We start from the raw sequence: 17,639 nt of genomic DNA, 5'->3' as shown, positions 1-17,639 counted from the left end.
CATCGGGCAGGAGGCGGGGTACGCCCTGAACTGGTTGCCAGCCAATCGCAGGGCACATACAAACAAACAACCATTCGCACCTACGGGAAATTTAGAGTCTCCAATTAATACATGTTTTTGGGATGTGGGAGGAAACTGGAGTGGCCGCAGAAAACCCACGCATCCACGGGGAGAATATGCAAACGCCACACAGGCGGGGCCGGGGATTGAACCCAGGTCCTCAGAACTGTGAGGCTGACGCTCTAACCAGTCGCCCACCGTGCCGCCTACTGAAATATTGATTTACATAAAATGTATTGCCCATAAGTTAAATAAAAGATACATACACATTTAGAAATAAACAGTTCGCAAAGAAATTAATGCAAAATGTACTAAAAAGTTAAATACAACTAAACTGTACATAGGCAGTGATTCTTTCACATACCACTAGAGGGAGCCCGCATACACCAGTGGTACGAGTACTACTAATACTGGTACCACTACTACTAGTACAAGTACCACACAGAGAATCACTGCATATGTGAAAGACATATTCTGTTGCCGTCATAAAATGTTTATTAACTCAACAGGCAATGTGTTAAGTGATGTTTTAAAATGTGTGATGCTCATACAAGTTGGAAAAGAAGGTAATCACTGTTAATAGTAAACTGTAAAGCAATAATTTACTGTAGCTTACCTTTAACAACAAGTGTATGGTAATGCTGGAGTCTTACTGTGTTGAATGCGTGAAAGCGAATGAATGCGTTCTACAGGCTCAAACTATTGCAATCGTGATTCTTTATTAACTGCACAGATGAGGGTTTTTTGTAACATTTTAACCCGCTATGGTGGAATTGTTTTTTTGTTTGTTTGTTTTTTAAGAGAAGGACTTTTATTCAAAACATTAAGAGTGTTTTTACATTTTAGGCCTTACAGTGTTTAACCTCTCTTTCCACTTGCATGACAATTAATGTTACTTTGCCTGTAACTGTTGTATGATGGCAACAGAAGATTTTAATTTTTTTCAATTTCCATTACAGTATTTCCAATGGGGAAAATTGTTTAAAAGTGAGAACAAAGTGCCAACTCCCAAGAAGTGATTGTATTCGACATTAGAAGTTCCATTGTAACAGGCTACACTCTCCAAAGTCTGTAAATCTCTACCAAAACTGTATGCCAAATGTACCCAGACTTTTCTGTCAGTATAAGCCAAGTGCTCTTGTATGAATCATGGGGTGATCCTTTCAAATCTAGTACATACACTAGACTTTAATTCTACAAGAATTACAGATGGTGTCCAGTAACTCGAGTACATTAAGGGACAGAAATGGACCCCTCCTGTATGAGCCCTATTTCTGAGCACGCATGCAAAAATAACCAGGTAAAAATAATTCCGTTAAAGCAACACAACACTCATGTTTATGTTACCGAATGCAACTCGATCGTTCCCATCTTTTCCTCACCGACTGGGAAACACGATATGCACAAGTTCCCAGCCTGGCCTTTAACATCCCGAATAACCACAGCACAAATGTTTCTCTTCAAACTCTCCTGATGCGTAAAGGCGCACAGACTAAGACTTAACCTGACTCTCACCTTTTACGCATCGTGACCTTGCGGAGGTTTCATGTGTTTTACACTGGACATGCTCTGTTCAAAAGGATGCCAAGTGGAAAAAGCCCCCCATGGTATCGTTTATCCCGCAGCGGCCTTCTCATCTCTTTCCTTATTTTAGGACAAGAGACAGTGTTTGTACTGTGTCCTCAGATAAAACACAGTCTTTGCATTCCTTATGAAATGTATCTGGTGAGATTTGGGAGGCAGGAGGGGCGGGCGCCAGGTGTTGAGTTACATCAAATCAGAAGCCCTCCCTCTTCCATCCTGAGAGGGGGCAGCAGTGTCAAAAAGCACAATTAGACCAGGAGCGGGCCGTCTACCTTTCAAAATAAAAGCATTATAAATGGATACGGCATTCATATGGAGATCGCTTTCATTTTCGTGTCAGAAATTTCACTGATTTTAAAATGGTTTTAGTTTTAAAAGGCCTACCTTTTCCTGACATTTTAGTCGCCTTTTTAAGGCTTATTGTTTCCATTGATTCAATGTTTTTAACCTCACAAAGGCAGCAACCTAAGCATCGACTAGACGCCAGCCTGTCGCAGGGCACATGTAGACAACCAACCAGTCACACTCACATTCATAACTACAGACCATTTAGAGCAGCGCCCACCGACCTTTCTGAAACTCAGAGGTACTTCTTGGGTACTGAATGATGTTAAGGGCTACCCAGTTTTAATTCACAATTCTGAAATAACCCATTCACTCACATTACTTTTAATTATATGTTATTGATATTTAATCACTTATGATATTCATCTGCACTACCAGTCAAAAGTTTGGCCACAGTTTTCTTATTCAATAGGAATAGAAATTCTGTCCACATTTTTGAACCTCAGAACTGTGAGGCAGACGTGATAACCAACCTAAAGCAACCAGTTCCTATTTACATATTATTTACATATTAATTTCCGGTCAAGTTCTTATTGACAAAGCCACTGGCTGCTTAGCCTTATAGATTGTCTTTCGTTAAATTCTGCCTATTAAAGCCTCAAGTCTTTATCATTTTGATTATCTTTTTAATTAGTCACCATAGGGAAATAGTCAATAATAGGACAGGTACAGCTAGTCAAGATTAAATGTCATGTTTAACTTTAATTAGTTTAATTTCTCAAAACATAAAAACACGAAATCATTTTGTGAATGTTTAAAATTGATTTTATACCGTAATTGTGTCTTACAATGGAAAGCTGTTTGGGCATTTATTATATATCATACTAGTGCACGAGAAGAAAGTATTGTAGTTGTTTTACTAGTGCACCCTAATTGTTCCCCTAGTGTGAGAAATATTATATAGTAGTGGGGAAAATGTCATGAGTAAGAGTAAAACAGTCATACTACTAATGTGCCAAAGTCGTTTTACTAGTGCATTGATTTGACTTACCGGTGAGAACAAAGAGTGTACTAGTACATGGTTGCACCCTAATTGTTCTACTCGTGTGAGAAATATTATATAGTAGTGGGGAAAATGTCATGAGTAAGAGTAAAACAGTCATACTACTAATGTGCCGAAGTCGTTTGAGTAGGGCATTGAATTGACTCACTGGTGAGAACAAAGCGTGTACTCGTACATGGACAATTCAGTGCAGTAGTAGAATATCGCATAACTGTTGAAACGGCTTGGCATTTTTTTAATTTGTATTTTTTACACATTATTTTCCAATGACGTTTTATTTTCAGTGCTAACCGGAAGTGCCCTTTCCCATATCGACACTAGCCTGACGATGGTAAAGCTAAACGAATCGGCTCTGGTTCGCCAGTGGAGCCTCCAGCACGGAGCGCGCACGCATGTCCCGCGGACACTTTTTTTTTTTTTTTTTTTTTTTTGCAAGGCGCACCAGAGAGAAGGAGCTCGCGCGTCCGGGAATGACAGCCGCTGTCACCGCGAGTGACAGCTTTCACTCTGGCCCGCTCCACTGACCCACCCAACTTCTTCTTGACCGCTTGACACGTTCGACTCCGATCCGAACCGGATCCACCACAGACCGGGACTATGCCAGAGATGGAGAAAGGGAGACCGCCAGAAAGTAAACGCAGCAGGAAACCCGCGCACCCCGTAAAGAGGGAAATAAACCAGGAGATGAAGGTGAGAGGAGGTTGGTTCACTTTGATGAGAAACACCCCAATTCATAGTCAACTACTCACACATCTGTGCAGGACTAACACTCTGAGTGCATTTCTTGTTTATTTGATGTGACATAACTGATGACGTTATTCCTATTCCTAAAGTGTTTAAAATATGAAGCGCCGTTATTACCAATCTCACCCGGACAGGAAGTTTTAATTAGACTGCAGACGTTCGCCAATTGAAGAAAAAAAAAAAAGGGGAAAAAAAGTAGGTCGTCCCTTCTGTGACGCTGTGTCAGGCCAGCTGTGGCCCCCGCCGTGCACACAGTTGTGTCCAGTGGAGCTCCAGATGTGCGTCACTTCTTCCCTGCCCCCGCTGGAGTTTAAGGGTGGGGGCGGGCAGCAAGGTTACGATATATCCCCTAATAACCAGCATCAACCCCACGCTGGGTGGCAAAACATGACTTAAGCACCACTTGAACATCAGAGATGTTCGCCCTTCAAAGGTTGCCGTTGTTCTTCTAATGATGAGTCAAATCACATTTAAGGGTGCAATTCCCTCCCACCATTAGGCACACATTACTGCAAGGAAACTTATCCAAGGATTGTGTGCTTTGTTTGGGTTCAGACACTGGTTATTTGAGAATGTTGGTAAGGGATATCCCAGGTTCCTTCAAGCCTGCCCTGGGAAATTGACGTTTTTTTTTCATGAAGGAGGGGATGATTCTGGCATTTACCGCGGGGAGGAAATGTGCTCTTTTTTTTTTCTGTAAGTGGTTTGGACTGTGGAGTTTTGATATCCAGGGGAGGTGTAGTGTTACAAGTTCCCCTAATTTGAATCAAAACATGCGAAATGCTATCCCCGCTTGATGTAAAGCTCGCCCCGGTTGGATCTCAGGGTCGGCCCCGGTTTGTTGGCTTTGGACGCAACTCTCGCTGTGGTTTAGGATACGGCCTGTCACTCTCACAAAGCAGATGTTTGTCTGAACTGCCAAAAAGAAACACAAACAACATTGTGGGAAGTGGGAAGGCTGGGCAGACAAAACTGTTGAATGAACGACACAGAGTTGTATACACGTTGGCACTACAGGACATCATTTTACCTTCGGGGATACAGTCATCTGCCACTGGAATCACTCCCTTGACACTCCAACACTCTCCTTGGAGCGCAATAATTAGCAGTAATGGGGTACAGTTAAGTCCATCTACAGTTTTACACTAATGTAGCTCATACATTTTAATAATGCAATCGAATGTACCACATAACTTTTTTGTTTCTAATATAAAAAGGTAGAAAGAGTCAACTTGGAGTCCAATAATTAGAAATTGGGGTTCTGTGCCTCAATGTGCAACTGCTTCTAAGGGACTCCATAACCTATGGGTCCTAGAAAATGTACAAACATCAACCTTGGATTCCATTAATAAACCATCATCTGTCAGAAATAGGGGTACAGTGAATATCAATTTCTGTCCCTTGTAATGCACCACCTTGTTCTTAGAAAAAGGTACGAACAAAAGGTACTTAGAGTCCAATAACTAACATATGGGTCATAGAAAGGCTGCAAAGAGCAACATTATAATCCAATAACATGCCATAAAGTGTCAGAAATAGGTGTACTTGTCAGGGTCAACTTCTATCCCTCGAGGTGCAATTTACACCCATGTACCCCAAAAGGCAAATCACTTGACCTAAGGGTCACTGTTTGTACATTATTCTCTAGTACAGGTAAAGTGCAATATTATTGTACACAATGCAAAGTCAAATGGCGCTGGGACACAATCTATACCTTTGAATGTACCGCCACAGTGTACCACATCCACCGAGAGCATGAGGGTGACATTAAGTTTGACAGTACCTTAAGGGACTGGAATGGACTCCAACTACACTCCTATTTCTAAATGTCCCAGTAGGCCGTAATCAATCAAATCTGTTAACTCTATAAGAATCTGCCAAACCGGACTTGAGTATATGTGACGATTTCTTGAGCGAGCAGAGGTAAGAGGGTAAGAGAGTCACACACACTGAAAGGCAGGAGAACTGATTTCTCACTCCGCTGAGGTCCGGCCTGGTGTTGTCTCTGTAATACATCTGTTTCAACACCACATTCGGACTTACTCCCTCCACGTCCAGCTCAGAGCGTAGCACCAGACACCGGATACTTGACTTTAATCATCGTTAGGCATATTTAGCTGGATATGATACCGCTGCTCACACTCACTCACACACACACACATACACACACATAGCAGAAAGTGAGCAAGTCAAGGGAGAGATCCATTTCTTTGAGGGCCCCGGTGCAGAGCAGAGGTCGGAGTGAGGAAAGCGAAGGGAAAGAATGTGTAGTCGGTACTACGGGGCTTCAACGCCGCCGCAGCAGACTGGCTGTGCTGGAAAAGGGTGAAACCCGAGAGGCTGGGCCGGGTCGGGTGTCAGGACTGGAAGGTGTCGTGGTGGAGGGGAGGATGGCGAACATGGGGAGGATGGATGTGGAGGGGCAGCAGAGAGGGGGGGAAAGCAGGGAGAAGGGAGAGAAGTGGGGCATTTCCGAGAAGCGTGGGACCTGGCTCTGGTGTTGGGTGTCCCGCTCTGATTTCTGCCCATTCTGGATCAGATTTCTGTACCAATCCGGTTCTTCCAAAACCACAGAGTAAGGTGGGTGGATAAAATGAGAGAGACCTTTGTGTTTTGATTTTTTTTTCATCTGGTCATAATAAAAAAAAAGAAAGAAAGAGGGGGGACCACATCTGCAGGGAACAATTTTCATTTATCCTGCTTTTTTCCCGATTTGATGAGATAAACAAAGGATGATTCATCGATCTCACACTGGTGTCGGGTTTTAAACCTTTCCGTCTCAGATTTAGCAAGAGTAAACAACATTAATACATCATGGAAAAAGCGTCATACTGAACTCCACTGTGCACAGATTGAGTTCTCTAACAGGGCTGGAGCTGAGAAAGAATCCCTCTCATTCATTCGGGGTAGTAAAGTTTGATTATGTTTAGCATAGGATAAAAAGTTCCACCACAACCACAGTATACACAGTAACCTAATTGCATCTGTTACTTTATACATATAAAAAGAATGTTAATCTGTTATTTTTTGTTTCCTATTTGTCCCATGTAGACCTTTGCAGAAAGCACTATGAACGAGCTCCTGGGATGGTATGGCTACGACAAAGTAGATCTCCGAGACGCCGAGGCCAACGAGATCAGGAACTACAGAGAGAGGCGCCAGCATGTATCTGTGTTGAAAGGTGAGGGCAGTTGCGTCACTGTTAGAATACATTGAGAGAAGAGTCTACCAACAGGTTCTGCAGGTTGTACTGACATTTCGTCACTCAAATTTATTGCGTCTCCTTGTCTTTCATTCAAGAGTCATCTTTTATTGCTCATCACTGTTGTGTCAATGCAATTCCTGGATGCTTAAGGCATATATTTGGTATGTCTTTCAGAAAACTCTTTGCCAAAACCCAAAACCCTGGACGGCAAAGTCAGTCACTCGGTCCTTGCTATGAAGAGCGTCGAGAGGGAGTCGTTCAGCGTTCCCTCATCGTCTTCTTCCTCTTCGTCAACAAGCATCTCCTCGAGCACACCCAAGGAGCAAAAGACTGCACCCGTCATTGTACCTCTCATAAAGCCATCAGCAGGTAGCAAGCTATTAACATTAAAATCACCACCCATCCATCCATCTTCCATACTGCTTATCCTCACCAGCGTGTGCTGGAGCCTATCCCAGCTAACTTTGGGTGAGAGGCGGGGCACACCCTGGACTGGTCACTAGCCAATAACAGGGCACATATAGACAAACCAACATTCACAATCACACCCAAGGAAAATTTACAGTCTTCAATGAACCTCACATGGAATGTGGGAGCAAACCAGAGTGCCGCCCATTAAAATCCCATTTTAACTCATTCTACCCGCTATGTTGCAGATTCTTTTACGGCACGTGTATATAATCAAAATCATAAATAATTGGAAGATCCCAGGTAGGATAGACTGTAATATGCACTTCTAGTTTCCAATAGTACCACTTAACAGATTTAGCTAGTGTGGACAGGACTACACTCGCATGATCTGTGAGGTTCTGATTCTGAAACATCCTTATATTCCAGCTTCTCTAAAGAACCACTTCAGTTGATATTAACAACAGTATATGATTAAAAAAAAAAGATATGTTTCTCTAGTTTGACCTCAATTTATTTTTCTTGCTCCCCGCAGTGGACGACGTACAAAATGTGCAGATAGTCTGCGTTTGGTGCCAGAAGGAAGGTGTCAAGCGCTACTCTCTATGCATGGGTTCCGAGCTCAAGAGCTTCTGCAGTGAGAAATGTTTTGCCGCCTGCAGACGGGCCTACTTCAAGCGCAATAAGGTGAGCAGTGACAGCACATATTGATTGTGAACCCATGCAAGTTGCTGTTGCTTGTTGATGACAATTCATCAGCGGTTTCACGGGAATCATCATCGTCAAAAATCATTATTTATTAGTTACAAATATATCGTTGCTCATCTATTTATGTTAGCGTCATAAGGAGACCTGGCAGAACAATGAAATGCTTTTCCATTAGATGACAGAATTTGCAATAAAACTGTGTATTGAGCTGTTGCCATTCATACAACACGATAAGTCATGGCTTGCTGTGAGAATATCAGCTTTGTGTTCAATTAAACAAGCCCAGATTTAACACTTCGTAAGTCAATTTTTCAGACAGTAAGTAAATTGAGACAAGATGCATTTTTTCAGTATTGATAGTTTGAGAGACACTTGTTTGGTGGTGTACCCTGAGATTTTTCCTATATAAAATGGGTTGCGATGGTTAGGAAACGCTGAACAAAAATAGAATTGTATTTTAAAAATGCATCTCTTAGAACCCACTTACTAGGAATATATTGTTGGGAAAAATATGGTGTGATGGAGGTCAAAGTTTGTCCAGGACACTTAGTATCAGTTTCTCGTTAATGGAGGGGGGGGCAGCCATTAGAGTGGCTTCGGTGGTGGGGATAGACCACAACAATCACTGTGAGGGGCCGCTCGGATGCACACTACATGATTTGTCACCTTCCATTAAGACATGGATATACCCTCTTTAGAGGTACGGGGTGACATGCAGCGATATCCCCTTTCGCCACCGCTGTTGTCTATACTATGATAGGTTTATTCACAAGAGTGTCAGGACAAAACGACGGGCTGAGCAGACTGTGTGCAACAAGCCCTCTACTTTTTCACAGGCGGGAAGGGAAGCAGCGCGGTTTGCTTGTTGCTGCTTGTCTGAGAAGAAGGCCAGGAGGCCTGGGGCAAGGTGTCCACTTTCAGTGCATACCTTACCTTCAGCTGCCTCATGTTTCGTAACTCAACACGACTCGGTGGGCCGGGGAAGCACTCGGATCCACAAAAGATCATCTTACACAAATCAAGACAAATTCCAATATTAACACTGGCAACATTGATATGCTAATATATCAGTTGCATTACCTTCCTACTTGGTTGTACAAGCGTATCTATTTCACCACATAGTGATTTCCCTTCGCTGTACAGACCTTTAGGGTTTGATGCCATTCATGACAAGGCAAATTATTTTTACACTTGTTGCTAGACTTCTTGAAATTTAATTTAATGGCCAAAGATTGATTCCACTAACATATATTCTTTTAGCAACTACATCGCTATGGTTTTAAGTTAATCCATCACATGTGTGAAATCAAGTTTTCCTAACTGCTTGACATTGGGGCAATGTGGATGTGTCATACTGTGGTTTCTACCAATTAGGCCAGAGATGAGGACCTCCATGGGGAGAGATCCCCCCAGCACCCCCATACAGAGGACTCACCAAGGCTGGTGATGAAGATAAACAGCAATGTTAGAGTAAGAGGATTCTTAATAAACAGTTCTACATAGGTAATTTGATTATGGATCACCTGTGTGACCCTCCACAGTCTCTCTCTCCTGGGTTGCAGGTGTGTGATTGGTGTAAGCATGTCCGCCACACCAAAGAATACCTGGATTTTGGATCTGGTGAAGAACGACTCCAGTTCTGCAGCACCAAATGTCTAAATCAGTATAAGATGGATGTGTTCTACAGAGAGGCTCGTGCAGCCCTTACATGTTCCAGCCCAGCTAGAGCTGGCCAAGAGGGGAGGTCGGACCACAATATTGTTGGGCAAAAGCTTCTCACTCCAGAGTCTTGGAACAGCAGTAGTAGTACAGGGGAAGCACATCAAAGAAACATATCTCCTAAGGGCCCTACACCAATCCTTGGAACATCAGAATCATCATCCACGTCCCCTTCAGAGTCGTCATCCTCTTCGAAGCTTCCTGTCACTGGGCATAGAACTCTGGACAGGCCCATGCAACCTCCTCCACCTCCTCCTGCTGTAGAAGTGTCACCTCACCCTACACTTATTCCTCCTCCTCTTCCACACCACCAGCTAGAACATCCACTGATTCCTCAAATGCGAATGCCCTTCATTAGACCTCCTCTTCATGCCCAGGGTCTTAGAAGCCCTCTTACCACTGCTCACCATCCAAGACCCCCTGGTCCATCTTCCAGCCCTATCTACAGACCTCCCCATTCTCCACACCTGCAGCCCCCCACTTCCTCCTCCATCAACCCCCCAGGATTGATGCATCCTCTTCCTCGGCCTTACTACCCTGGCTTGCACTCGCCTCCACTTATGTTACCCAGAGGCCCTGTTCCAATGCCTCCCTTAATGAACTTTGGCATTCCTTCCTTTAGTCCTCTCCTACCCCAGCCCACTGTCCTGGTACCATACCCAATTATTGTTCCTCTACCTGTCCCAATACCCATTCCAATACCAATTCCAGTCCCCCCCAAAACAAATCTAGAAACCCAAAATCACACTGGAGTTATACAGCCTGTGCCAGAGGGAACAGACAGCTGTAGATCCATACCTGCAAGGTTTCCATCTCCTGGGATCCCTGAGGGGAACAACCAATTGCTACACTACAGACTAAGTGGAAACATGCATCATGGTCTCCCTTCACCCAGTGACCCCAATGCCAAGGACATAGGCTGGGTTAAATCTGAGAGACCATTCTCATCACCATCATCAACGTGTTACAGTGGGACATTGTCCCCCAGAGCGCAGTACAACACATCACCCTCCTCAACACGCAGCTCGGAAGGACCGACAGACTTTAAACAACAGCACTCAGAACGACAAGTTATACAGAGGGTTTTACAGAGAACCCAAGTGAAGCTGGAATCCAATTTCAAGGCAGTCGTGGACTTCTCAGGACCGGAAGAGTCAGGTTCTGTTCAGGGTACCAAATCAGGGCTCCATGCGATAATTAGACCCAGTCCACCTCCACCACCACAGCCCCCTTCACATGACACTGTATACCAACAAGACTGCCACACCTCACCTTCACACACTCCACCAAGCCCTATTGTGAACAACCACCCATATGATGCCATGGCTTCCATCCTGAAATCTCAGAACTATGGTCCTAATGAGATTTCCTCAGTGCTATCCATAGCCAGTCCAGGCTCACCCTTACCCCAGAGAGTGCCTGTACCACCCACAGATCCTGCACTAACTGAGCTTGAATCTATAAAAGAAAACAAGTGCTCAGTTGTCTGCTCTGTACGAGTTGATGGTCCACTCAATCAGACAGAAGAGCCTATAGCAGCAGTTCAGGATGCAGGAGAGGACCCACACTTGCCAGACGAGGACCACGCCTATGCCCTACCCACTGCACCAAAGACGGGTGGGACCACCACCCCACTGCTCTTGCCCAAACTCAGGGACAAGGGTAGCTTGAGGAGCCCTGCTAATACGCCCAGTGCTGGAGACATGGAGCCAGCTCTGAAAAGGAGATGCCTACGAATCCGTGATCAAAACAAATAAAAAGAGGTAAGAATGATAGTTCCAGGCAAGAACACTTAATATGCTCTATTTGGTGAGGGAATGAGAGGAAAAGTGGACTAACTACTGTATATTTACTATTGGTTTTAGAAATCCCATTGCATTATAATACTTAGCAACCCTTTCCCAAGTGACATGCCATGTTGTGAATTAAAAACCACCAATTATACTAAACTCTATTTGACCAAGGACCGGAAAGTCTGTGCACAGACTCCCATAGGAGAAACTGAATCACAGGTTTCACATGCGCATGGTCACTAAACAGCATGGCGCCAAAGAGAAAGAATCCTGGTTACCTGGCACTCTTCGGGGTTCTAAGGTTACAACAGGGGAAGGAGGTGAAGGGCACGGGTAGTGAGAGTCACTTTGAAAGGCGATCACTTTCGACAACCTGACAGTCACAATGCTTTGGTTGCATGCCAGGATCCCTTTAGCTGCACCAAGTCGTGTGTGTGTGTGTGCATATGTGTGCATATCATATACTTTTATCCCGAGCGGTTTGCAGTGCGGAAATTGTTTATAGGCTTTTTGTATCAGACAAAAATAGATAACTGGGGCCCAAGAGAAGATCAAGCAAGCTTTGTAAATGGTGACCCGTGAAGTCAAATTGAGACATGACAAACCTTCAGTTTAGAAGCAGATGATTGTCAGAAAGACTTACAAGGTACTACTGTAAGACCCAGCTGGAATACAGCTCAGGGGCTTCTTCAGAAAACATATGGACAAAACCAGAGTGATTCAATTATGCACGTCATAGTGACACCCTAGTTTGGCTGACTTAAGCGCTCTCCTATCATCCTCTTCCCTGTCTGCACTCACAACTGCTGTTCGTTGCCAAACAGATGTTAAGTATAGCAGAACAGCCTCCTTACTTTGGACCTATCAAAGGGCCCTCTTTATTTCACTCGCTGAGTTGGTAGTCCAAATGTCTGTAACACCACCCGTCCGTCCGCGCCCACTGGTATCTCGCCATAATGAGATCATGTTACTGTTTCACTGTATGCCCTGAGATTAAGCCGCTGATATTTCAGAGATGGTTTTTAATTTCAACTGCTCTGCTTTTCAGCTGCGTTGTCCCTCAAAAGGTCAACAGTCATCTTTAAAAAAAAATATTTTGAAATGCTATTGACGGACAGTACGCAAACCGTTGTCTTTTGAATTAATGGTTTTGGCACAAGTATCGCAAGATTCCCTTTCACTAAAAGTGAGTGTTGTCATCTGTTGTGGTTTCAAGTGTTCCCTTAGTAACAGATACATATGAAATCACAGCATGCTGCTTGTGTCGTGCAGACGGATTTATGGCCCGGCGTTGTGTGTAACGAGAGCTGGCTGCTGCCCTATGTGAATGGCTTTAGCTCGCCACCTCTGTGCTCTGAGCACCGCATTACAGTCCTCCCTCATTGTCTTTACAGCTAAACGTCTTTTAAAATATTTCTCACTCTGAAAGAAATGGCAGCCAACTGGGGGATTTGGGCTCAGGAATCAGTTGCTTTTTCTGTCTAAATTTCCTTGCGTTTATTTGGGATATTTTATAGGCTTGTGTAATCTGAGCCCACCACTTGAGTATTCGCTGAGCTTTTGAAACTAAAGTGCAATGAGAGCGAGGGAGTATAGAACACTGCCTTCACATGAGTGCGTGCCTGTTGGCATTTAATTTGCACGTGTGTGTGTGAGAGAGAGGCCAGATGTTCTTGGTTTGATTGTGTAAGTTATCGGTAGTGTCGACTTGACTCAAAGTGTTTATATGACATTGGCGGATAAATAAATGTGATATGTTTCAAGGATCTCTTACATATTATCCTCATCTCCCCTTCTGTTTTTTTTTCCTTCCCAGCGGATGAACAGCACCCCTGTTCAACATAGTATGGCAGCGCCAGATTCAGTACCCCGCCCTCGTGTGGACGGTGCCAGTGCTAACACCTTCCCGCCTGCTCTCCACAGCCCACCAGTGTTGCCCGGCCTGTGGACCAGCAGGATGCCAAAGCATGACACCCAGATGGCCACAAGAAGTCTATGTGGGGGGGACACACAACATAATCACACATTTTGGACCAAAAAAAAGTGTCACAGGGTAGTGTGTTCTGTTGTGTCCAAGGACTGGTTTATACAGACCGTCTTTTCACATCTTGTCAGGCAATTCCCTAAAGTGTGTTGATGTTTGTCCACTCGTCTTCCTCAACCCCCTTCTCCTCCTCCTCTTCCTTGGTCCACACAGCAGACAAGGCACTGATCAGCCTTGTGTGGTCTTCTCAGATGGAGCCTGAACATGATCTCTTTCCAGGGGAAACGGCTTGTTTTCTCTGCCCAGCTTGCACAAAGAGCCACATTGTTCCTCTCCGCATGTACCACACAAACTCCCTGATCCAGGTTTTGGGTTACCTGGCCGACGGGGGCTCAGACTTCAGGAGAAGGATTTTTTTTTTTTTTTGACCGACAGCTAGAAATATAGGATAACCTCTCTTCCATCTCCCTGCCAAATCTAAGTACACTAACCCTTGAATTCTGAAGTATTCACCAACTACTTTTTCTTCCTTTCGGGGAGCGGTGAGATTATTATTTTTTTTAAACATCACAGAGGAATTTTGGAGTTAAGACTGTTGACTGAGCAGTATGACAGATGTCTGAATTAGATACCTGTAAAATAATGTATAAAAAGCATAGATTATAAAAGGGATTACCTACTGATACACTAGGATGATATGTGATCACTCTAGTGGTCCTGATGATGTGGGTCCATAAATGTTGTTTAAAGACCCCAGCTATCAAAATTCACCTTATATGTTCAGATGGACGTTTGACCACATTTCCTTAATCGACGACAGAGAAAATAATGACCTTTTTTTTTTTTTTTTTTTTTTTTATAAAACGGAACAAGAGAATTTCTTGTACGAAGCACCACAATGATGCCTATAGGAGGTGTGCGCATGTTGCTCAACTTCCCACAGCTGACTTTTGACAGCTAACTACTGCAGACTGAATCAACAGCGCCTCTGCTGGTTGCAGCTAAGTAGCGCACTCTAATCTGTTGCCTCAAAACGCAATTAATCAACAATCAAATCCACACAATCAACCAAATTCTTGTTCAATTATTTAATAATTATGTTAAAAAAAACATTTTCTACTTGCAAAGAATGCCATAATGGCACAACGTTGTACAACCGATCTAGATTCTACCTTTTAAAAAGGGGCGCTGATGAAATGATTCCAGAAAATAGCAGGCTTGTCATTTTTAGGTGTTATATTAAACCATCAAATGCTGTAGTATACAGCAATCAGTATTACATTTCCCCCTTTTTGGAACACATCCTGAGATTTTATTTTTTCCCCCCCTCTTTGATCACAGACATACAAAGTTTGTGTTATAATAATTTATGGATGAGACTCATAGATTAACACGAAAGTGATTTTATTTGTCAGTTCTTATTCACAAAGTCACGTATGTGTGCGTTTTGAAGCTCTTAAATCCCCATTCTATTTATACAGATAGGTCTAAACACATTAGGACAGTGACAGGGTTGTCATGATTTTGCCTTTATACCCCACCACGAAATAAAGTCAAAGTGAAAGTCTACACTTTAATCACATCTTGAGTCTTTCAAATCCATTATGGTGGTTCATAAGGATAAATCATCAAAACTCCGTCACTGTCCAAATACTGTACTCCTGTAACCTAACTGTACTGCATCCCCACTAGAGAGCACTATATGCTTTGGAAATGTTACATCTGCTTGTTTGTGGTGAGTCAGCACCAGGAAATGTTACCAGTGCCACCAGACGGACTTTAAATGCCAAATACATGATCTGCTATGCCATTATTTTACTTTTCATGCCATAAAGCATTATCACACACACAAAAAAACGCAAGTGTGTAGTCCTATTTGATGGGCTAAGTAGCCAACTCAACAGTTAGAATAACCATATCCGAATGTGACCCCCCACCTGTGCCATCATTCCAGAACTACATCCACTTATGTGTGCTTGTCCAAGCGCATGCGTGACTGCTGCGGCGACCCACGTCACGTCACATCACCCCACTCATTCCAGCCTCCACTCTCACCACCACAGGTCATTGGGATGCCATTACTGGAAGTCATCCTTGGCTGGCCAAGGGACTTGGACAACAGCTTGTGTGAGTCACTACAAATAAATAAAGAAATAAAATAACCCTCTTATCACACCATAGGCCAAAACAAGTCAAATATATGACTGCCATTACTGATTTTATTGCACATTTTAACTATTGGCTGCCCCCCCCCCCCTTATGCTTTATATGTCCTTACTGAAATTTGGTAAAAAGTACTTTAGTGTCACAGTTTTGTTTCTATCACACATTTAGCCCACTGAATAAATACCACAGGTTGTTTGTATTTGAACTATTTGTAAAGTTAAATAAAAGTTCTTCTAAGAGCAACAATTCTCCCCCCCCCCCCCCCCCCCCCGAGTGCCATGTCTGAATCTTGAATGTGTGTTTACATAATTAAGTAATTCAGGCCTATGACAGCCATAATCTTAGTTGCTAAAGTCTATTTTTAGCTGCAGCCGCATGTCTGCGAGACTGTGCATCAGCATTCCTTAAATACTGAAAGTCAGTGAGTCGAGGCTTTGAAAGAGATAGATGAGATAAGGGGGCAGGAATTCCGGCCTAGTGGTGGGGTGGGTGGGGGAGATTGGAGGGTGCAAGTGCATCCCGACATGGGGCAACAACATCGACTGGCAGGATGGATGAAGAAAACTGGTGGGCTGAAGTCCTCAAAAAAAAACTTGCTAATAATAATAATGTATGTGTAAGGTGGGGAAGGTGGATGACAATTAAGTAAAAATAAAACACAGCCCTACCGGAACTGCCACTTCCAAAATAAAAGCAAGAGGTAGAGCTGCAAATGCAAGTAATGCTCCTTTTGGAAAAGTTTATTTTAAATGTTTGACTACAAATACAATGTGTCTCTGGAGTGCCTGTCTCTGGAGTGCCCTTTCACCATCAAGTGAGAAATTATAAGATCATAAAACAATCAGAGTGGCTGTGTTATCGCAGATTAGTGTTAGCTAACAGTGTTACCAGTATTAGCTTGTGACAGTAATGTTAGAATAATGTTCGGTCAATAATGCACTAAGTTGTGTGTCTGTGTATAACATATAGTTTTATTTTTTTAAGGCATGAGTTGACTGTACAACTGACAAAAGATCCGTAGCCTAAAACGAGATGATTTCACATGTGCTGTAAAAAAATATATATCAGCGGCAGACCATGCATTTGGTAACTGGGCCTTCAGTGTGGGCTTATCTGACATAATACAGCTCTTAATATGACCACTATCACTTTGAAATTACATGAGCAATACCATACATTACACAATATAACAGCACACAACTGTGTTCAACATCAATATTTATTGAATAACATGATAAAAGTATTAAATGAAATACATAATCCGCACCAGAGATTCAGATTTTTGTATGTATCAAAGTGAACAGATGACTACAGATGTGCTTTTCCGGTCGAAGTTTATTTGAATCCGATTGGTTAAAGAAACAATCCCATTGCTATGAAATCGCACATACAAACCGGAAGCGTTCCAGCCAAGAGTAATGCTACGAAATGAAGGGAGCATACTGTGGTACCTTACGAGTTTTGTTTTTGTTGTTGCTGTCGCTTATTCGATTTTTCTGTTTTGTTCCGAGAGCAAAATTGTGAGTTACAAGCAAGCTTCAGTGAAAGTCAAACACACTAATACAAAATGAAAACACTCCCAAGGTGCATGGAGCAGTCGCTCACACTGCGTTAGTCCACTAACCACGTAATGAATGGCAAGCCGACTGATTGTGGCTTCTGATGTCGCTAAACTGGCAGTGCTGCTTCAAAGCACACGTCAGCGCATGTAAATGAATACATCATGAAACAAATATGACAATTTAGGTTGCAAATGTAGGTGAGTGCTTCAGACCGTGTTAAGGCGAGCAGAGAAGGCCTTGCTGGCTCTGATGCCTCACGACTGAAAATATGGCTTTTAATTGTTGATCCATTCCTGACCTTGGTATTTTTGACTTTGAGTTAATTACAGACAAACATGTTCTTGAAACACCTGGGAAC

At 43.2% G+C, this 17,639-nt stretch overlaps 1 protein-coding gene across 3 annotated transcripts; it reads left to right on the top strand.

Annotated features, from left to right (window-relative positions):
- The first annotated feature begins 3,434 nt into the window (after nucleotides 1-3,434).
- LOC133416904 (sine oculis-binding protein homolog) lies at nucleotides 3,435-15,930 on the top strand. 3 transcript variants are annotated; one of them, XM_061704230.1, is made up of 7 exons: nucleotides 3,435-3,682; nucleotides 6,788-6,917; nucleotides 7,116-7,310; nucleotides 7,885-8,036; nucleotides 9,432-9,527; nucleotides 9,620-11,539; nucleotides 13,386-15,930. In XM_061704230.1, the coding sequence occupies exons 1-6, from the start codon at nucleotides 3,590-3,592 to the stop codon at nucleotides 11,531-11,533; spliced, it is 2,580 nt and encodes an 859-aa protein (XP_061560214.1). In that variant the 5' UTR covers nucleotides 3,435-3,589; the 3' UTR covers nucleotides 11,534-11,539; nucleotides 13,386-15,930. The 3 variants fall into 3 exon arrangements, with proteins under 3 accessions (XP_061560214.1, XP_061560213.1, XP_061560215.1); XM_061704229.1 differs by having other exon boundaries at nucleotides 9,599-11,539; XM_061704231.1 differs by having other exon boundaries at nucleotides 3,624-3,692; nucleotides 9,599-11,539.
- Nucleotides 15,931-17,639: the final 1,709 nt, after the last annotated feature.

The sequence above is a fragment of the Phycodurus eques genome, chromosome 18 (assembly GCF_024500275.1).
Source record: "Phycodurus eques isolate BA_2022a chromosome 18, UOR_Pequ_1.1, whole genome shotgun sequence".
Taxonomy (NCBI): domain Eukaryota; kingdom Metazoa; phylum Chordata; class Actinopteri; order Syngnathiformes; family Syngnathidae; genus Phycodurus; species Phycodurus eques.
This window is presented reverse-complemented; position numbering and strand designations above follow the sequence as displayed.